The 23,563-nt window shown below is 43.1% G+C and overlaps 1 protein-coding gene across 1 annotated transcript in view; it reads right to left on the reverse strand.

Moving 5' to 3' along the window:
• Positions 1–23,116, reverse strand: part of LOC134338011 (ephrin type-B receptor 2) — a 532,321-nt gene extending 509,205 nt beyond the window's left edge. Inside the window, exon 1 of the mRNA XM_063033507.1 lies at positions 23,018–23,116. Coding sequence (XP_062889577.1) covers positions 23,018–23,072 — 55 coding nt within the window. The 5' untranslated portion in view covers positions 23,073–23,116. The remainder of the gene's footprint in view (positions 1–23,017) is intronic.
• Positions 23,117–23,563: the final 447 nt, after the last annotated feature.

The raw sequence follows: 23,563 nt of genomic DNA on the forward strand, positions 1-23,563 counted from the left end.
GAGCCTCAACATCACATCCCTGCTCCTATACTCTATTCCTCTAGAACTGAATACCAACATTGCATTCGCCTTCTTCACTACCGACTCAACCTGGAGGTTAACCTTAAGGTTATCCTGTACGAGGTCTCGCAAGTCCTGTTGTATCTCAGAACTTTGAATTCTTTCCCCATTTAAATAATAGTCTGCCCATTTATTTCTTCTGTCAAAATGCCTAACCATACACTATCCAGCATTGTATTTCATTTGCCACTTCTTTGCCCATTCGTCCAATCTATCCAAGTCTCTCTGCAGACTCTCCGTTTCCTCAGCACTACCGGCCCCTCCACCTATCTTCGTATCGTCAGCAAATTTAGCCACAAAGCCATCTATTCCATAATCTAAATCGTTGATGTACAATGTAAGAAGAAGCGGCCCCAACACGGACCCCTGTGGAACACCACTGGTAACCGGCAGCCAACCAGAATAGGATCCCTTTATTCCCACTCTCTGTTTCCTGCCAATCAGCCAACGCTCTATCCACGGATGTAACTTCCTGTAATTCCATGGGCGCTTATCTTGTTAAGTAGCCTCATGTGTGGCACCTTGTCAAAGGCCTTTTGAAAATCCAAATATTCAACATCTACTACATCTCCCTTGTCTAGTCTACTTGTAATTTCCTCAAAAAATTGTAATAGGTTTGTCAGGCAGGATTTTACTTTCAGGAAACCATGCTGAGTTCTGCGTATCTTGTCATATGCCTCCAGTTACTCTGTAACCTCACCCTTGACAATCGACTCCAACAACTTTCCAACCACCGATGTCAAGCTAACAGGTCTATAATTTCCTTTTTGCTTCCTTGCCCCCTTCTTCAATAGCGGAGTGACACTTGCAATCTTCCAGTCTTCCGGAAACATGCCAGAATCTATCGACTTTTAGAACCATAGAAACTACAGCACATTAACAGGCCTTTTGGCCCTTCTTGGCTGTGCCGAACCATTTTCTGCCTAGTCCCACTGACCTGCACACGGACCATATCCCTCCATACACCTCCCATCCATGTATCTGTCCAATTTATTCTTAAATGTTAAAAAAAAACTCACATTTACCACCTCGTCTCGCAGCTCATTCCATACTCCCACCACTCTCTGTGTGAAGAAGCCCCCCCAATGTTCCCTTTAAACTTTTCCCCCCTCACCCTTAACCCATGTCCTCTGGTTTTTTTCTCCCCTTGCCCCAGTGGAAAAAGCCTGCTTGCATTCACTCTATCTATACCCATCATAATTTTATATACCTCTATCAAATCTCCCCTCATTCTTCTACGCTCCAGGGAATAAAGTCCTAACCTATTCAACCTTTCTCTGTAACTGAGTTTCTCAAGTCCCGACAACAACCTTGTAAACCTTCTCTGCACTCTTTCAACCTTACTTATATCCTTCCTGTAATTTAGTGACCAAAACTGAACACAATACTCCAGATTCGGCCTCACCAATGCCTTATACAATCTCATCATAACATTCCAGCTCTTATACTCAATACTTCGATTAATAAAGGCCAATGTACCAAAAGCTCTCTTTATGACCCTATCTGCCTGTGACACCACTTTTAGGGAATTTTGTATCTGTATTCCCAGATCCCTCTGTTCCACTGCACTCCTCAGTGCCTAACCATTAACCCTGTATGTTCTACCTTGGTTTGTCCTTCCAACGTGCAATACCTCACACTTGTCTGCATTAAACTTCATCTGCCATTTTTCAGTCCATTTTTCCAGCTGGTCCAGGTCCCACTGCAGGCTCTGAAAACCTTCCTCACTGTCCACTACACCTCCAATCTTTGTATCATCAGCAAATTTGCTGATCCAATTTACCACATTATCATCCAGATCATTGATATAGATGACAAATAACAATGGACCCAGCACTGATCCCTGTGGCACACCACTAGTCACAGGCCTCCACTCAGAGAAGCAATTCTCTACTACCACTCTCTGGCTTCTTCCATCAAGCCAATGTCTGATCCAATTTACCACCTCTCAATGTATACCTAGCAACTGAATTTTCCTAACTAACCTCCCATGCGGGACCTTGTCAAAGGTATTACTGAAGTCCATGTAGACAATATCCACTGCCTTCCCTTCATCCACTTTCCTGGTAACCTCCTCGAAAAACTCCAATAGATTGGTCAAACATGACCTGCCACACACAAAGCCATGTTGACTCTCCCTAATAAGTCCCTGTCTATCCAAATGCTTGTAGATTCTGTCTCTTAGTACTCCCTCCAATAACTTACCTACTACCGACGTTAAATTTACCAGCCTATAATTTCCCGGATTACTTTTCGATCCTTTTTTAAACAACGGAACAACATGAGCCACTCTCCAATCCTCCGGCACCTCACCTGTAGACAGCGACATTTTAAATATTTCTGCCAGGGTCCCTGCAATTTCAACACCAGTCTCCTTCGAGGTCCGAGGGAACACCCTGTCAGGTGCCAGGGATTTATCCACTTTAATTTTCCTCAAGACAGCAAGGACCTCCTCCTTTTCGATCTGTACAGTTTCCATGATCTCACTACTTGTTTCCCCTAATTCCATAGACTTCATGCCAGTTTCCTTAGTAAATACAGACGCAAAAAACCTATTTAAGATCTCCCCCATTTCCTTTGGTTCCACACATAGGCGACCACTCTGATCTTCAAGAGGACCAATTTTTTCCCTTACAATCCTTTTGCTCTTAATATACCTGTAAAAGCTCTTTGGATTATCCTTCACTTCGACTGCCAAGGCAACCTCATGTCTTCTTTTAGCACTCCTGATTTCTTTCTTAAGTATTTTCTTGCACTTCTTATACTCCTCAAGCACCTTATTTACTCCCTGCTTCCTATACTGACTGTAAAAGCTTTTATAGATAAGTGAAAAGAAAAAGATTGGTTAAGACAAATGTAGGTCCCCTACAGACAGAAACAGGTGAATTGATTATGGGGAGAAAGGACATGGCAGACCAATTGAATAATTACTTTAGTTCTGTCTTCACTAAGGAGGATATAAATAATCTTCCAGAAATAGTAGGGGACAGAGGGTCCAGTGAGATGGAGGAACTGAGAGAAATACATGTTAGTAGGGAAGTGGTGTTAGGTAAATTGAAGGGATTAAAGGCAGATAAATCCCCAGGGCCAGATGGTCTGCATCCCAGAGTGCTTAAGGAAGTAGCCCAAGAAATAGTGGATGCATTAGTGATAATTTTTCAAAACTCTTTAGATTCTAGACTAGTTCCTGAGGATAGGAGGGTGTCTCATGTAACCCCACTTTTTAAAAAAGGAGGGAGAGAGAAACCAGGGAATTATAGACCGGTTAGCCTAACATCGGTGGTGGGGAAACTGCTAGAGTCAGTTATCAAAGATGTGACAACAGCACATTTGGAAAGCGATGAAATCATCGGACAAAGTCAGCATGGATTTGTGAAAGGAAAATCATGTCTGACGAATCTCATAGAATTTTTTGAGGATGTAACTAGTAGAGTGGATAGGGGAGAACCAGTGGATGTGGTATATTTGGATTTTCAAAAGGCTTTTGACAAGGTCCCACATAGGAGATTAGTGTGCAAACTTAAAGCACACGGTATTGGGGGTAAGGTATTGATGTGGATAGAGATTTGGTTGGCAGACAGAAAGCAAAGAGTGGGAATAAACGGGACCTTTTCAGAATGGTAGGCAGTGACTAGTGGGGTACCACAAGGCTCAGTGCTAGGACCCCAGTTGTTTACAATATATATTAATGACTTGGATGAGGGAATTAAATGCAGCATCTCCAAGTTTGTGGATGACACGAAGCTGGGCGGCAGTGTTAGCTGTGAGGAGGATGCTAAAAGGATGCAGGGTGACTTGGATAGGTTAGGTGAGTGGGCAAATTCATGGCAGATGCAATTTAATGTGGATAAATGTGAAGTTATCCACTTTGGTGGCAAAAATAGGAAAACAGATTATTATCTGAATGGTGGCCGATTAGGAAAAGGGGAGGTGCAACGAGACCTGAGTGTCATTATACACCAGTCATTGAAAGTGGGCATGCAGGTACAGCAGGCGGTGAAAAAGGCGAATGGTATGCTGGCATTTATAGCAAGAGGATTCGAGTACAGGAGCAGGGACGTACTACTGCAGTTGTACAAGGCCTTGGTGAGACCGCACCTGGAGTATTGTGTGCAGTTTTGGTCCCCTAATCTGAGGAAAGACATTCTTGCCATAGATGGAGTACAAAGAAGGTTCACCAGGTTGATTCCTGGGATGGCAGGACTTTCATATGATGAATAACTGGATCGACTAGGCTTATACTCGTTGGAATTTAGAAGATTGAGGGGGGATCTGATTGAAACGTATAAAATCCTAAAGGGATTGGACAGGCTAGATGCAGGAAGATTGTTCCCGATGTTGGGGAAGTCCAGAATGAGGGGTCACAGTTTGAGGATAAAGGGGAAGCCTTTTTGGACTGAGATTAGGAAAAACTTCTTCACACAGAGAGTGGTGAATCTGTGGAATTTTCTGCCACAGGAAACAGTTGAGGCCAGTTCATTGGCTATATTTAAGAGGGAGTTAGATATGGCCCTTGTGGCTGAAGGGATCAGGGGGTATGGAGGGAAGGCTGGTGCAGGGTTCTGAGTTGGATGATCAGCCATGATCATACTGAATGGCGGTGCAGGCTCGAAGAGCCGAATGGCCTACTCCTGCACCTATTTTCTATGTATCTATGTTTATACATGTCATACAACTCCCTCTTCTTCTTTATCAGAGTTGCAATATCCCTTGAGAACCAAGGTTCTTTATTCCTATTCACTTTGCCTTTAATCCTGACAGGAACATACAAATTCTGTACTCTCAAAATTTCTGCTTTGAAGGCTTCCGACCTACCGATCACATCCTTGCCAGAGAACAACCTGTCCCAATCCATGCTTTTTAGATTCTTTCTCATTTCTTCAAATTTGGCCTTATTCCAGTTAAGAACCTCAACCCTAGGACCAGATCTATCCTTGTCCATGATCAAGTTGAAACTAATGGTGTTATGATCACTGGAACCAAAGTGCTCCCCTACACAGACTTCTGTCATTTGTCCTAACTCTTTTCCTAACAGGAGATCCAATATTGCATCCCCTCTAGTTGGTCCCTCTTTTTCTTGATTTAGAAAACTTTCCTGAACACATTTTACAAACTCTAAACCATCTATACCCCTAACAGTATGGGAGTCCCAATCAATATATGGAAAATTAAAATCCCCTACCACCACAACTTTATGTTTCCTGCAGTTGCTTGCTATTTCCATTTTGAAAGATCATCGCTAATGCCTCCGCAATCTCCATAGCTATTTCTTTCAGAACACGTGTGTAAGTGAAATGGGGGTTAGAGTACGGGATAGGAAGGGTTAAATGGTGTATGTGACCTGGAAAATATAGCAGGGGCGAGAACTAGACAACAGAACCAGGCACGGTTAGGATGTTGCAACTGCATGCTCATTTCTTAGAATAGAAGTGCTTACTGACCTGTACCTCTGCACGTGAAGCTATTGTGACCATGATGAAATTGCTAACCACAAAACTGTCATAAGCATGGACAGGGGAAACTGGTGCTAACTGAAACCTTTTTCTCTGGCTATAAACGTAACCTTGTACTCGTGCTAGGCAGAGTTGATTGCCAGACGCTGCAGATGCGTATGGTGGTTACCTCTCCTTGGATCAAATTAAATAAAGAATTGATCAAGCGAAAACGTGGCCTCTGAGTGTTTTCTCCGACTGAATAACGAATCGGTATAGACACACGAGGGTGCATTCCATCTGGTCCGGGAGATTTCTCTACCTTTAGACTATTCAGCTTCCTGAGTACTTTCTCTGTAGTAATTTTGACTGCGCACACTTCTCTTCCCTGCCACCCTTGAGTGCCCGGTATACTGCTGATGCCTTCCTCAGTGAAGACTGATGCAAAATACTCGCTCAGTTCCTCCGCCATCTCCTTATCTCCCATTACAATTTCTCCAGCATCAGTTTCTATCGGTCCTATATCTATTCTCACCTGTCTTTTACTCTTTATATACTTGAAAAAACTTTTAGTAACCTCTTTGATATTATTTGCTAGCTTCCTTTCATAGTTAATCTTTTCCCTCTTAATGACCTTCTTAGTTTCCTTTTCTAAGCTTTTAAAAACTTCCCAATCCTCTGTCTTCCCACTAACTTTTGCTTCCTTGTGTGCCCTCTCCTTTGCTTTAACTTTGGCTTTGACTTCTCTTGTCAACCACGGTTGTATCCTTTTTCCATTCGAAAATTCTTCCTTTTTGGAATATACCTGTCTTGCACCTTCCTCACTTCTCGCATAAACTCCAGCCACTGCTGCTCTGCCGTCTTTCCCACCAGTGTCCCTTTCCAGTCAACTTTGGCCAGTTCCTCTCTCCTGCCACTGTAATTTCCTTTACTCCACTGAAATACCTGCACATCAGATTTCGGCTTTTTTTTTCAAATTTCACAGTGAACTCAATCATGTTATGATCACTGCCTGCTAAGGGTTCTTTCACCTCAATCTCTCTAATCACCTCCAGTTCATTACACAATACCCAATCCAGTACAGCCAATCTCCTAGTGGGCTCAACAACAAGCTGTTCTAATAAGCCATCACTCAGACATTCTACAAGTTCTCTCTCTTGAGATACACCAAGATCACTTTTTTCCTCAATACTCCCTGGGTCCCTCGGAACATGCCCTAACCTTATCAAGCCTCTTAAAACGTAACATCACACAGTTATCCACATTAAATTCCATCTACCTTTGCCTTGCCTCAGTTACCGGCTGAATAATATCATTCTACCAAGACTATCCCCTCAAGATCTATCCTAAGCTATCAATTTCTGTTTTCCACAACCTCACTAATAGTCATACTTTATTAATCCCGGTGGAAATTGATTTTCATTACATTTGCTGCATAAATAATAAATAGTAATAGAACAATAAATATTTAAATAGTAATATGTAAATTATGCCAGTAAATTATGAAATAAGTCCAGGACCAGCCTATTGACTCAGGGTGTCTGACCCTCCAAGGGAGGAGTTGTAAAGTTTGATGGCCACAGGCAGGAATGACTTCCTATGATGCTCTGTGCTGCATCTCAGTGGAATGAGTCTCTGGCTGAATGTACTCCAGTACATTATGCAGTGGATGGGAGACATTGACCAAGATGGCATGCAACTTAGACAGCATCCTCTTTTCAGACACCACCGTCAGAGAGTCCAGTTCCATCCCCACAACATCACTGGCCTTACGAATAGAACCTCATATATACACAACAAAGTTATGCATAGCAATCAGCAAGTATTCCAGCACTGGTTCCTGTGTACAATGCTGCCCAATCATGAAAAACAATGCTCCAACATCTTCCTCTGTCTCCTATTACCAGTCCTGTTTTGGATCCAATTTTCCATGGAACCCCTTTTAGACTAGTCTTTCAGGTATGATATATCAAAAGCTTCAGTGAAGTCCATGAAAACAACACTTGCTCTGCTATCTATATCAATATGTTTAGTTGCCTCTTCAAAAACTTTATTTAATATATCCAAGCAAAATCTCCCACCAACAAATTAATACCAACTTAATTAATTCCAGCCTTTCCAAGGTAGATCAGTCCTGTCCCGTGAAATTCTTTCTCATTATTTGCCATCCACTGATTATTTATTTATTTAACAAAACAGCAGAGAGTAGGATCTTCTGGCCCTTCAAACCAGGCTGACACAGCAACCTCCTCTCCCCCACCGACAAACCTAATTAACCCCAACCTTACCAGGGACAACTTACAATGACTAATTAACCTACGCAGTATGTCACTGGACTGTCGGAGGAAACCAGAGCACTCAGGAAAAACCTAAGCATTCCACGGGGAGGACATACAGACTCCTTACAGACACCGCCAGAATTGAACACCAAAGTCTAAACTGCAACTGTTCGGGTAACAGATATTTCTCATGCCTCAGCTGGGTCTGTTAAATGGCTACTCTCAGCCTAATGGACAAGTGGTTCAAATTCTCTGGATTATACAATAAAGATTGGTGAATGCTGTTCTAAAATTTAAGCTTGCAATGTAAGCTGTATAAGGCTGCCAGATCTGTCTTCTAACTTGATGCCAAAAATGAAAATTTAATCTTAAAGCAGCAGGCTGCCGTGTGACTAATCATCATTGCTTTAATCCCAAAAGATGTGCAAGGTAAATTATGAGAATTTTGGTGAATGTATTTATGAAAACTGCTTAATAAAACCATAAGATTATGAAACATGGGAGCAGAATTAGGTCATTCAGCCCATCGACTCTGTTCCACCATTTCATTCCGGCTGATTTATTATTCCTCTCAGTCCCATTCTTCTGCTGTCTCCCTGTAACCTGTGAAGCTCTGATTAATCAAGAACCTATCAAACTCTGCCTTAAATATAGCCAATGACTTGGCCTCTACAGATTCCAGATTCACCATCATCTGGCTAATGAAATTCCTTATCTGTGTTCTAAATGGACTTCCCTCAATTCTGAGGCTGTGCCCTTTGGTCCTAGACTCCCCCACCATAGGAAACATCTTCTCCACATCTACTGTTTCTAGACATTTCAATATTCAATAGATTTCAATGAGATCCCCACTCATTCTTCTAAACTCCAGAAAGTACAGCCCAAAGCCATCAAGTATTCCTCATACATTAACCCTTTCATTCTCGCGAACTTTCTCTATACCCTCTCCAATGTCAGCACATATTTTCTTAGACAAGAGGCCCCAAACTGCTCACAATACTCCAAATATAGCCTGACTAATGCCTCGTAAAGCAGCAGCATACCCTTGCTTCTGTATACTAGTCCTCGCCAAATGAATGCTAACATTGCCTTTGCTTTCCTCACCACTGATTCAACCTGCAAGTTAAATCTTAGGGAATCCTGCACAAGGAATCCCAAGTCCCTTTGTACCTCAGATTTTTGAATTTTCTCCCCATTTAGAAAATAGTCCACACATTTATTCCTTCTGTCAAAGTGCTTGACCAAGCACTTCCCGATACCACATTCCACTTGCCACTTCTTTGCCCATTCACCCAGTCTGTCCAAGTTCTTCTGTAGACACCTACTACCTCAGCACTACCTACCCCTTCACCTACCTTGGCTACAAAGCCAACAATTCCTTCATCCAAATCACGGTCATATAACATGAAAAGAAGCAACAGCGGCCCATTCAGCATGCTGCTGGGTCAGCGGTAGCCAACCAGAAAAGCCACCCTTTATTCTCACACTTTGCATCCTGCCAATCAGCCAACCTTCCACGCACGCTAGCACCTTTCCTAAAATACTGAAGGCATTCTAAAGGGGAGAGGATGAACAGTCAGAAGTCTTGGTCCATTTTGGCACCAATGGCGTAGATAGAAAAAGGGAAGAGGTCCTGAAGAGAAAATTTGGGGAGCTAGCTAGAAAGCTTTAGAACAGGACCTCCAGGATAGACTGATGCCTGTACTATGCACCACTGAGAGTAAGAACAGGATGATTTGGCAGATGAATGCATGGTTGAGGAACTCATGCAGAGGGCAGTGCTTCAGATTTCTGGATTATTGAGATCTCTTCCAAGGAAGAAATAACCTGTACAAAAGGGACAGTTCACACCCAAACCTGATGGGCACCAATATCATGTGGATAGGTTTGCTAGAACTGCTAGGGATGGAGTTTAAAGTAATTTGGCAGGGGTGGGAACCAGAATGATGGGGCCGAAGATGGGGCAGTTGGTAAACACCAGAGGCAGTGTGCAGTGAGACTGTCAGAAAGGGCAGGCAGATATCAGGGAAAAATTCTAGTCAGTGGGATGAATTGCAGTGTTTCAATGGGACAAGATCAAAAAGGGTGATGAATACAGGATTGAAGTGTCATATTTGAATGCACACAGTATATGGAATAAGGTAGATAATCTTGTGGCAATTAGAGATTGCCAGGGATGAGGTTCTGTGCATCAGTAAATCGTGGCTCAAAAAGATTATATTTAGGAGCTTAACATTCAAGGATACACACTGCATCGAAAGTCAGGAAGGTAGTCAAGGGGGTGAGGTGACTCTGTTGTTAAAATATAAAATCAAATTTTTTTGAAAGAGGTAACATAGGATCAGAAGAAATAGAATCCTTGTTGGTAGAGTTAAGAAACTGCAAAGAACCTGATGGGAGTTATAGACGGGCCTCTGAACAGTAGCCAGGATATGGGCTACAAATTACAACAGAAGATAGAAAAGGCTTGTCAAAAAGGGAACATTATGATAGTCATGGGGGATTTCAATATGCAGGTAGATTGGGAAAATCAAGTTGGTGCTGGATCCAAAGGCACAGAATTTGAAGAATGCCTAAGAGATGCCTTTTTAGAGCAGCTTGCAGTTGAGCCCACTAGGGCACCAGCCATCCTGATTGGGTGTTGTATACTGAATAGAGTGTTTAAGGTAAAGAATTCCTCAGGGGGCAGTGAGGAATGATAGAATTCACCCTGCAATTTGAGAGGGGCAAGCTAAAGTCAAATGTATCAGCATTACTGTGGAGTAAAGAGATTTATTGAGGCGTCAGAGAAGAGCTGGCCAAAGTTGACTGGAAGGGGGCTCTACCAGGGATGACAGCAGAGCAACAAATGGCTGGAGTCTCTGGGAGGAATTCAGAAGGCAGAGCATAGATACATCCCAAGGAAGAAGACCGTATAACACAACTGTGTCTGACAAGGAAAGTCAAAGCCAACATCAAAGCAATAGAGAGGACATATAATAGAGCAAAAATTCGTGAGAAGTTTGAGGATATGAAAGCTTTTAAGACCCATCGGAAGGCAACCAAAATTATCCATGAGGGAAAAGAGAATTAATACTAAATTTTTCTTTAGATACATAAAGTGTGAAATAGAGGTGAGAAAGGATATTGGACTTCTGGAAAACAATGCTGGAGAGGTAATCATGAGGGACAAGGAAGTGGTGGACAAACTGAATAAGTATTTTGCATCAGTCTTCACTGGGAAGACACTAGCAGTATGCTGGAAGTTTCAGAGTGTCAGGAGACAAACTGAGTTCAGCTGCTACTACTAGGAAGAAGGTGCTTGTGGAGCTGAAAGGTCTGAAAGCAGATAAGTAATATTAACCTAACAGACTTCACCCAGGGTTCTGAAAGAGGTGGCTGAAGAGACTGTGAAGGCAATAGTAATGACCTTTCAAGAATCAACAGATTCTAGCATGGTTCTGAAGGACTGGGAAATTGCAAATGTCACTCCACTCTTCAAGAAAAGAAAATCGCAAAAGAAAAGGAAATTACAGACCACTTAGCCTAACCTCAGTGGTTTGGAAGATGTTGAATTCGACTCTTAAAGATGAGGTTTCAGAGTACTTGGAGGCACGTGATAATATAGGCCAAAGTCAGCAAGAGTTTCTTAAGGGAAAATCTTAATTGAAAAATCTGTTCGAATTACTTAAAAAAATAACAAGCAGGAGTTACCATAAGACCATAAGATACAGGACCAAAATTAGGCCATTTGGCCCATCACGCCTGCTCTGCCATTTCATCATGGCTGATCCAATTTTTCTCAGTCCCAATCTCCTGCCTTCTCCTTGTATCCTTTCATTTCCTGACTAATCAAGAATCTAAAGGAGAATTTGTGGATGTTGTACACTTGGATTTTCAGAAGGCCTTTGGCAAGGTGCCACACATGAGGCTGCTTAGCAAGATAAGAGCCCATGATATTACAGGACAGATACTAGTGTAAGGCATTGGCTGATTGGCAGGAGGCAAAGAGTGGGAATAAAGGGAGCCTTTTCTGATTGGCTGCCAGTGACCAGTGACGTTCCACAGCGATCTGTGTTGGGACAGCTTTTTATTACATGTTTTACACGATTTGGAACTAATGGCCTTGTGGACAAGTTTGCCGATGGTACAAAGATAGGTGGAGAGGCAGATAGCATTGAGGAACCAGGGAGGCTGCAGGAGGACTTGAACAGATTAGGAATTTGAGCAAAGAAGTGGCAGATGGAATACAGCATCAGCAAGTGTACAGCCATGCACTTTCATAGAAGAATAAAGGCTATTTTCTAAATGGGGAGAAAATTCAAAAATCTGAGGTGCAGATGGACTTTGGAGTCCTTGTGCAGGATTCCCTAACTGTTATCTTGCAGGTTGAGTCGTTGGTGAGGAAGGCAAATGCAATCTTAGCATTCATTTCAAGAGGACCAGAATATAACAGCAAGGATGTGATACTGAGGCTTTATAAGGAACTGGTGAGGCCTCACTTGGAGTATTGTGAGTCGTTTTGAGCTCCTTATCTAAGAATGGGTATGCTGACACTGGAGAGCATTCAGAGGAGGTTCATGCAAATAATTTCAGGAAAGAAATGGCTATCATATGAGAAGTGATTGATGGCTCTGGGCCTGTACTCATCTGAATTTGAGTATCTCATTGAAACCTATCAAATGCTTAAAGGCCTATATAGTGTGGATGTGGAGATGGTGTTTCCTGCAGCGTGGGAGTCTTGGGTCAGAGGACACAGCCTCAGAATAGAGGGACATTGATTTAGAACGGAAATGAGGAAAAACTTTGTTAGCCAAAGGGTGGTGATCTTGTGGAATTCTTGCCACAGGGAGCTATGTAGCCTGGGTCATTGGGTATATTTAAGGTAGGTTGATAGGGTTCCTCATTAGTCAAGGCATCCAAGGTTATGGGGAAAAGGCCAGAAAATAGGGTTGAGAACAAAATGGATCTGCCATGATGAACAGACTCAATGGGCCGAAAGGCCTAATTCTGTTACGTCTTGTGGTCTAATACAATCGGCTCTTATCATGTATGGCACCTTGTCAAAGGCCTACTGAATTCTAAATAAACAATATTCACTGTCTCTCATTTGTCTATCCTGCCTGTCATTTCCTCAAAGGATTCCAACAGATTAGTCAGGGATGATTTCCCCTTTAGAAAACCATGCTGACCTTGGCCTATTTTACCATGTGCCTCCAATTACCTCAAAAACTCATCCTTAATAATAGACTTCATCACCTTTCCATCCACTGAAGTCAGGCTAACTGGTGTATAATTTCCTTTCTTCTGTCTCTCACCCTTCTTAAAGAGTGGACTGACATTTGCAGTTTTCAAGTCCTCCTGAACCATTCCAGAATCCTGTGATTCTTGAAAGATCATTACTAATGCCTTCACAACCTCTTCCAGGACCCTGGGGTGCAGCCGCCTGATCCAGGTAACATCTCCCTTCTTTCAGACCTTTCAGCTTCCCAAGCACCTTTTCCTTAGTAATAGCAATGACACTCACTTCTGCCCCAACACTCTCATATTTCAGGCATTCTGTTAGTCTTCCACAGTGAAGACTAATGCAAAATACTTAATTTCTTCTGCTATTCCTTTGTTCCCCACTACTACCTCTCCAGCGTCATTTTTCAACAGTTCAATACCCACTTTGATCTCTTTTTTACATTTTATTTACCTGAAAAAACTTTTTGCATCCTCTTTTACATTATTGGCTAACTTGCCTTCAAATTTCATCTTTTCTCTCTTTATTGCTTTAGTTGGATTCCGTTAGTTTTTAAATACTTCCCAATCCTCTACCTCTCACTAATTTTTGCATTTGTATATGTCCTCTCTTTTGCTTTTATGCTGTCTTTGGCTTCCTGTGTCAGGCACGGTTGCTTCACCCTCCCTTTAGAATCTTCATCTATCTTGTGCCTTCATTGCTGTTCTTCCGTCACCCCTGCTAGTTTCCCCTTCCAGTCAACTTTGGCCAGCTCCTCTCTCATGCCTCTGTACTTCCCTTTATTCCACTGTAATGCTGATACGTCTAACTTTTGCTTCCCCTTCTCAAACTGCAGGGTGGATTCTATCATATTATGATAACTGTCTCCTTATGATTCCTTTACCTTAAGCTCCCTAATCAAATCTGGTACATTACATAACACCTAATCCAGAATTGCTATTCCCTTGACGGACTCAACCACAAGCTGTTCTAAAAAGCCTTGTTGCAGGCATTCTACAAGTTCTCTCTCTTGGGATCCAGCACCAACCTAATTTTCCCAATCACCTGCATATTAAAATCCCCCATGATTACTGCAAAATTGACCATTTTACATGCCTTCTACTTACCACCCTTTGTAATATGTAGCCAACATACTGACTACTGTCAGGGGCCTGCATATAACTGCCATCAGGGTCTTTTTTTCTAAAGCCTTGCTGTTTCTTAACTCTACCCACAAGGAGTCTATGTCTTCTAATCCTTTGCAACCTCTTTCAAAGGATTTGATTTAATTTTTTTACCAAAAGAGCCACCCCACCCACTCTGCCTCCATGCCTGTCCTTTTGATACAATATGCATTCTTAAAGGTTAAGATTCAACTGTGATCTTCGTTCTGCCATGACTCAGATATGCTCACAACATGACATCTGATCACAATATCCCATCTCTAACTGTGATACAAGATCATTTATCTTATTCCATATACTGCATGCATTCAAATATAATATCTTTAGTCCTGTATTCATCAACCTTTTTGACTTAGGTCGTCATTACACTTTAACTGATCATACTGACTGCAATTTTACCCTATTTTACCTGCAATTCTACCTGTCCTTCCTCAGTCACCTTACACAATACACCTAGTTATACACCAACTACCCCAACTTCAGCCCTATCACTCCACTTCATATCCCCCTGCTAAATGAGTTCAAATCATCCCCCGCAGCTGTAGCAAACCTGTTCAGAAGAATATTGGTACCCATCAGGTTCAGATGTAACCCATCGTTTTTGTACAGGCCGTATCTTCCACAGGTCCAGGTATTGTTCACCATGGTCAGAGGTGGAGACCTGTGCAAGGTAGATTTTAAAGAGCCACAGGGTGTGTGCCATCCCCAATAGCGCTATCTTCACCATGATAAGGTAAATCCCAGTGGCAAGGGTGATCCCAGGACAACCAGTCCCACATCTTGACTGCAGGAGGCTGCCTTGTAAAGACCAACTGCAGAAGTATTGAGGCCATGATCACCCAGCGTCAGCTGCAGTGGCTGGGGCATGTAATAATGATGCCCCCATGTCGGCTACCCCGCACAGTTTTACGCGACCAGCTTCATCATGGTCGACGCTCAGCTGGAAGGCCGAAAAAGCGCTATAAGGATCAGACGAAGAATGCTTTAAGGAAATGCAAGATCAGACCCGAGGACCTGGAGGAGGTTGCTGCTGACCGTACCACTTGTTGACAGCTGTGTAGGGATGGGGTCCATGTTCTGGAGATGAAAAGAACAACCAGAAGACAGCAGAAGAGAGCCAGGAGAAATGCAGCCATGGTTGCCACCACTACTACATATACACGTTCCACCTGCAATAGAGCTTGTGGGTCCAGGATAGGACTGTATAGTCAACAAAGATCTCACCGTTATAAAGGAATGGACGTCGTCATTGGATTTCAATGGACAACCAAAGACGTTCTTCCACAGGAGAGATCCCAATGATCCAGAAATCAGAACTCTTGCCCCCTGCACCATTTTCCCAGTATGAATTCACCTGCCAAATGATCCTGTTCAGCATTCCAGAGATTACTGTCCTGGAGGCCCTGCTTTTCAACTCTCTGCCTAACTCCCAATGTTCTCTGTTCAGGACTTCCTCCCTTTTCTTACCTATGTTGTTGGTACCAGTATGTACCACGACTTCCAGTTGTTTACCCTCTCCCTTTAGAATGCTATGGACACAAAACCAAGGCATCCCTGATCCTGGCACCTGGGAGGCAATTGACCATCCGAGTGTCTCTCACATCCACAGTATCTGCTTTCTGATCCTCTAATTAAGGAATCTCCAATCTCTCCTTTTCTCCCTCATTCCTTTCTGAACCACAGAACCAGATACTGTATCTGGTTGCCCCCCCCCCACCCCCAACAGTATTCAAAGTGGTATACTTATTATTGAGGGAATGGTCACAGGGATACTCTGCCCTTTCCCTCTCCTGACAGTCACCCAGGTACTTGCCTCTTGCAACTTAGGAGTGACTACCTCCCCGCAGCTCCTATCTATCACCTCTTCATTCTCCTGTACAAGCTGAAGGTCATCCAGCTGCAGCTCCAGTTTCTTAACATGGTCTAAGGAGCTGCAGCAACGTGCACTTCATACAGAAGTCATTATCACGGAGACTGGAGGTTCACACGAAGAACGTACCACTACGTCTGGACCCATTCTCAGCACATTAACTATGTACTAACAAAGAGAAAAAAAAACTTACTAGAAGCTTCTTTTTACTTATTTAGAATGTCCATTGGTGTTTGCCCAATCCTGTTCTTGCCTTATCATGTCAAGACAAATCCTGTCCACTCTAACCCTGGCGTACTCCAACACACCACTTACGTGAGGTGATTGATAAGTTTGTGGCCTAAGGTAGAAGGAGTCAATTTTAGAAAACCTAGCACATTTATTCGTGGAACATACAAATCCCTTCTTTGTAGAAGTGGTCCACAGCAGGGGTGATTGATAAGTTCGTGGCCAAAGGTAGAAAGAGATGAGTTATTAACCTCAAACTTTCTGCGTTATCACTCAAACAGTTGAACTGTACGTGCATGTAACGAAAGCGCCTTGGACCTCCAGGTAGTCTATAGCAAGGGTGATTGATAAGTTTGTGGCCTTTGGTAGAAGGAGATGAGTTATACAGCTCTTGTTACATGCACGTGCAGTTCAACTCTTTGAGTGAAAATGCAGAAAGTTTGAAGTTATCATCTCCTTCTACCTTAGGCCATGAACCTATCAATCACCCCTGCTGTGGAGCACTTCTGGAGGTCCAGGATGCCGACTTCTACAAAGAAGGGATCCGTATGCTCCACGACCGCTGGACTAAATGTGTAAATGTAGGAAAAATAAATGTGCTAGGTTTTCTAAAATTGACTCCTTCTACCTTAGGCCACGAACTTATCAATCACCCCTCATACATCTCCCTTCTTTTTAATGGCCCCATGCTGACTGCAGCCTGCCGAAACAAGCTGAAAGCATCAGAGCTCCTTTTAGACTACGTGCTGTGTCACCAACGAATGACCTCTCGCACTGATGCAGACTGCCAAAATTTATTTCAATATTAAAATAACTTATTAGACTCACTATCTTACAGCCTCTTGGTTTATCCTGCTGCCCTTTTTAAATAAAGTTTGAAACCTTCAGTCAGGTAGCTTTGGGACCTGACTGGTGCCAGACACAGAAATCGACGATCCTAGGTACAGGCACAAGGGCACAAGAACTATCTGCAACTAAGTTTCCATATGTCAGAAATGCTGCCAGCTGAGACTGCAAAGTTTGAACTAGAAGGTTGATTAGTTAAATATTAGAACAGATCTTGGTTAGTTAATACAAATCTGTACTATAGATTCAAACTACTACCGGAGTCACCATCTATATACTACTAAAACTGTCATGCTCTGTCTGTCTGTCCATTTGTGACCTCCAATTAGCGTAAACGGTGCATTACAACGGCACTGTTTTTGGCTAAATCAAATTAAAATGCGCTAACTTACAGAATGCAGGCAAAGTTCAGGGTTATATATTCGTATAAAATTGCTCATTCGCCAAAATCAACAGGTTCCCTTTTAACCCGAGAGCCAATCCGCCATCATGGAAATCGGGACGCGACAGCCCGACGCATGTGCATGGCCAGCCCCAGCAGCGATACCTACCGGGGCAAAAGGGCAGGGCAGCTTTATTTCGAGGGGTCACATTCTGCTAATCACCATCAGCATGTGCAGGATTGGGACAGATCTAACTGCCACTCATCAATAAGAGATAATTAAATCTTACTGTAATGACGTACTTTGAGACACCCATAAAACCCTTTGCTGCAGTCAAAGGACAGCGGCGACTATATCACGTCCATTTAGGAGAGCGCCAACCACAACATCAAGAATAATCAGCATCCTTTGGTGTTACTGCTTCGTATCTTCTATCCAGCATAAGGTCAGCTTAATTATGCCGCATGGAAAGGAAAGGGGGACATTATGGTCAAGAGATGACACCAAACGTCGTCGGGAAGCGGCAAGGAGAGAGAAAGAACAAGAATCGGATGAGGCCAGGGCTGCACGACTCCAGGATCAAAGAGTCAGGACAAAAAAAGATGAGAGAAGAAGAGACAGAGGAGGAGAGGCATGCACGTCTCCAAAATGACTATTACTGCAATATAACCCCAGCTAAATGAATGGTTTCTAAACCACCTACATGGCATCATTTGAACAGCCTTCAGAGACTGGCTTCTGTGACAGAGGGGAACTCATGAGGAAGCTGAGATGGGTCATCTATTCAATACTTCTAGATGTGCCAGATCACTGACAATGAGAACATTCTGGAAGCCTCACTCAGGTTAGTCATCAAACTGTCCACCACCATTCATAACTAACTGTGGTGGACAGTTAATCAGGTCTATCAGTTGTAAGATAGGTTAGCTCAGTATCAGATGTGCTGCCGTGTGTTAAAACTTTACCAGAATTCTGGCAGTGCACACAGGCCAAACCAGGCAAGATGGTACAGTTTATTCTTTAAAAAAAAAATCAGTGAGCAAGATTGGGTTTTTTAGTAGTTTGTTGGTTACTATTACATGTATAAACTTCCCTCTTCTCCCTCCCCCAGATTTATTTAATTAACTAATTTCTGTAACTTCCATGATAGGGTCAGAACTCACTTCTATGGATACACAGAACTATCTGTTTACCTCCATAGATGCTAGCTCCTCCAGATTTTATGTTGTTCATTTTCTACAGATGATTAGCCCCCTCCTCTGAATTACTAGTTCAATAATGCAAGAACGTTGCTACTTCCCCTCAAGCATATTCTGCTCAAACGATGATACAGCTGTATTAATTTCTGTAATTGCCCCAATTCTAATGTTGTGCTGAATTCGTAAGTGCACATTGCAACAGAAATCAATGCATCAAAGCGTGGTAGTCTTACAGTTTATCTATTGTGACATATTTGACTCCCGCTCACCTTATATCTACAAGGTAGATTTGCACAGTTACTTCAAACTACAGTATTGTTTTGGGCAAGTACAATCACACTATCATGATTCACAAAATATTGCTTAATATGGCTCATTTCCAACAGAAACCTAATTTGCCTGAAATTAGAACACAAATATCAATTAGTATTGAATCAATGGTAACTTTGTGACCTGCCAGCAGCCACAACACTATTTCCCCAGCAGGTGATCCTCGACAACCTTGGAGGCAAAGTAAAAATGTTTCAAATAAGCCAACACTGGATTGATAAAGTTAATACCAAACACACCTCATCACCCCAGGTCATGCTGTGATTTCAGACTTATTTTCATATAATAATTTAGACTGGCAGTAGGTGGTGCCCAGAAAGACTATTTCACTCTATTTCAGGGTATTTCTGTTGTTATTATGAGCATATTGAAAAGATCAATATTACATACATCACATACAGCAAAGGAACGTAAGCAGTTTTGAATTGTAATGTTCAAAAGCTGCACATTCCATCCCCATGGCTTTTGTCACTAAACTACTTATCTGGAATGTTGCAGCAGGGTTTATTACTGCACAGCTCAAATGCATCCTGACAGCAATGCATCACCAGCAGGCTTGTAGGATGCACTACCTCCGAACTCTTGTGCACCTCAGCTATCTCTGATCCATAACTATTTGTTTCCTCAGTGTTTAATTCACCACCACACAACCCTTCTCACCACCACCTTGTAGTGATACACATTATCATCTGGCCTCCACTCCATCTCACAAATGCAGGTGTGTGATATCCAAGGTTCGCACTCAACCTTACAAGTCTATCCTATTCATAAATTACACAGAATCCATATTTTGTTTTCTATTTACAACGTCTACACCTTTCAAAACTATCAACTTGGAATGCATTCCTGCTCAAATCCTTCATTTCATTTACAATAAATAGAAGCATGCAACGCATGTGATTTTAAGTGAACTCTCAAAATTGTGAGGGTGTATTATGGATAGCAGCTTGTGTTATGGATGTTGTTTGCTCTTGCTAGAGGTATACAAAAGAAACCTCATGGAGTGCAAGGAGGATATGCAGCAACTCCCAGCTATTGGCTTTCCCATTACAGGGCAGTGAGTTGTGACAATGTACTGAGAATCACTGGCTCGAAAGCATAAACACCAATTTGAGAAGCAAATGAATTAATTTTATTTTCAGCAATTCATTAAAACTACAAGCTACAAATTTGCAGCCAAGTTATTTACTGCAACAGGCTCATGTCTGTACCTCACATCAAAATTTATCGAGTAATGTTGAACAAAGGGAAATGATAGCTTGGCAGCTTAACATTAGCATTCTCCCTGAACCCCTCCTGTGATGACATATACAGTCTACAATGTGATGAGGAAGAAAATAAAGAAATCAGCAAGCAGGAAATTTCCTTTCAACGCCAAAAAACAAAGATGCAATTTTTTGCCTCAGATTTGTAGGTGAAAAACAGTTCTGATCATTTGCTGAGATGCAGATCCAAGCCTATTCACTGCTCATGTTTATGAACACAGAAGCATCGTTCCCTCCATTGTTTCTGTTTTTCAAAATCACAATATTCAATGGGTCCAAATTCATTTTGATGCTTCATTTATCTGTCAGTTTGTTTTGTCAGTTGCCTTAAAAAATTCAATTTCTTACATATTTTCTACATTCAAGTTATCATTACTTTTTGGGTTTGTGTCAGCTCAATGTAAACCACATTATCCCTGGTATTATCTACCTCTAATCCTTGGTATAATTAAGTCAGGCACAAATGCAAAGGCAGCCTGTAGCATAAAGCAAAGAATCCACTCTAGGTTTGATGCGGAGCTTGAGCGGTATCTTAACAAAAGGTAAGGGTGGGATCAAATTCTGACCGGGAACGTCTAGAAGAACTCCAAGAGCACTAACCTTCACAAGTACCCACACCACTATAAAGCCTTACTGCTCCAAACTGCAATCCAGTGGAACACACTTACACGAGGAAATCTGCAGATGCTGGAAATTCAAGCAACACACACAAAATGCTGGTGGAACGCAGCAGGCCAGACAGCATCCATAGAACATCACACACGTCAGCTGCAATAACACTTCGCTCCTTGTTCAAGCATAAACATTCAATTCAACTTATTTCCTTTGAATATCTACAAATGACCATTCAGAATCAGAATCAGGTTTATTATCACTGGAGTGTGTCCTGATATTTGTTAACTTAGCAGCAGTTCAATGCAATATAGAAGAAAAATAAATAAATATAAATAAGTAAATCAATTACAGTATATGTATATTGAATAGATTAAAATTGTGCAAAAACAGAAATAATATGCTAAAAAAGTGAGGTTGTGTTCATGAGTTCAATGTCCATTTAGGAATCGGATGGCAGAGAGGAAGAGCTGTTGCTAAATCACTGAATTAACCTGTATGATCCAAATTCTTGCTTTTATATTGAAATTGGAGGAATTGCAGCCATGGCTGCCACAAGAAATGTATGAGCACCCTGCACATGCAGCAGCCTTGATCCAGGTTCACACGTTGAGCTGTACTGCCAGACTGACAGACAATTGTGTTGTTAACCTGAACCAAACTCAAATAATCACCTGTACAACCATCATACAAATAGAAAGGTTAACTGGAAAGGCACTATCTCATTCACAGCACAAACCGTTTTTTAAAAAACCTCGAAGTAATCTTGTACCACTCCTTCTCTTACAACTACTACATTGAAAAGATGCAAAAGGCAAAAACAATATCATTTGGGAGATTACAAACTGAAAACTAAAGATGAATTTATGGCCTCTTACTTCCTGGCATGCCTGACGGGGTAACTGTACCAGAACAAATGCTGCAGCTGGATGTTCCTCAAATTAATGAAAGTTTTCACAATATACTACACAAATTCGCAAGTTGAATTTTAAATGACATATTCACATGCTTTGATGACAACCAACCCCTTCATTGTTTCCAGGTTACAGCATGTATCATCCAGACATGGAAGCTTAACGTATTAAAGACATGATTTTATGAACATTTCATCCAGCACAAAGCACAAAGGCTACGCTATCAAAAATACACATTCTGCGATCGAGATTCAAAGATTACGAGTATAAATCTCTGGCCAGTAGAGTTCACATTTGTTGAAAACAACCAACACAGGATGGTCAGCAGCAGACGACGGGAATTCCCCCCCCCTTCCCCCTTCCTCCTTCCTCCCCCCACCTCCCACCACCACCGAGAACGTGGAACCTGCTGCCCCGTGGGCTAAGGAAGACCACTAATACATTTTAAGGGTCAACATGATGAATTCAAAAGGAGTCAACGGGCCATCGGAGTCACAATTCCCTAAATAATGCACCGAAAAAGCAACAGCTGCATCCGATGGACCAAAGTACTGAATTATCTGGAGAGATGCCGGCCTCGTGAAGAGCTTCAGTCGATGTTTCTCTCTTTCTTTCTCACACACACCTGGACAGCGCCCGCCCACCACCGCCTTGGAGCGGGGCACAGCGGAGCCCCGACTGAGGAGAAGGTCTGAGCAAGGGCTCCGGTCGCACTGCACCGCTGTCGGAAACAACTCGCAGGCTCCCAGGGCAGCAAACACCACCCCCCAAACCCCCAGCCAATCGCCCGGAACACGAGCACGACCGCACCAGGATAATTCCCATCAGACGACGGCACAGCGATGCACCGCCGAAACACGCCGAGGGCAGAATGAGGTTCCCGAGCAGGCGAACTCACGACCCGGACTCTGAGTTGGGTCCAGAAATATTCCGAAAGCAGCAGCCCGCCAGCAGACACTCCATCACATCACATTGCACACAATAAGACAGCGCACGGACTCAACTTTTGATGCATACACTCTCTCCTAAGGCGTTTCAAGCAGCACAGAGCTGCTTGCTAAACCCAGTGTCTCGGTGCCCTGCTTGGCTTCCCAAGACCCACAGCCCTTCAGTCGGAGCCCGCTCTCCGGCCGCGCTACCCCTTCGCTCCGAACGCCCGCCAACACAAACTTTGCCCATCTACACGCACACACAGACGGAGCAGCGCAGTACCTTCCAGGGCGGCGGCGGCGGCGAACAGCAGGCAGAAGATCCACAGGATGCCCATTGTGGGAGGGAGAGATCGGCGCCACTGACAGCGACCCTCCGCTTCGCTGCGGAGCGCCGACTGAAGCGGGGGCGGGAGCGGGGTCCGCCACCTCGCCCAGGGACGCTGCACACCCAGCACCACCCCTCTCACGCTCCCTCAGCTCACGGCGCGGCGGGTCTGGCAGTGGGGAGTGTCTGTTCTATTTTCCAGTCCGGGACAGCGTCCGCCCTGGCATACCACAAGGAAACGATGGAGATTGCCGCGCAAAGTAAAATCTCTCCACCCCACAAATTTGACGGCAGTGGTACTTCCCGCGTCTGTCAATCACCCAGATGTGTTTGATGTCCAAACCCCTGGCTCTGGGCTGCGCTAGCCAGAAGCTCCGCGCGACTCCAGATGTGATGGATATCGTACCCCTGGCTTTGAGAGGCGCTGGCAGAGGCTGAACAATTCCAAATATGGGGGTGTCCAAATCCAGATTCTAATTCCAGATATTAACAGAAGCAATT

The sequence above is a fragment of the Mobula hypostoma genome, chromosome 25 (assembly GCF_963921235.1).
Source record: "Mobula hypostoma chromosome 25, sMobHyp1.1, whole genome shotgun sequence".
NCBI lineage: Eukaryota > Metazoa > Chordata > Chondrichthyes > Myliobatiformes > Myliobatidae > Mobula > Mobula hypostoma.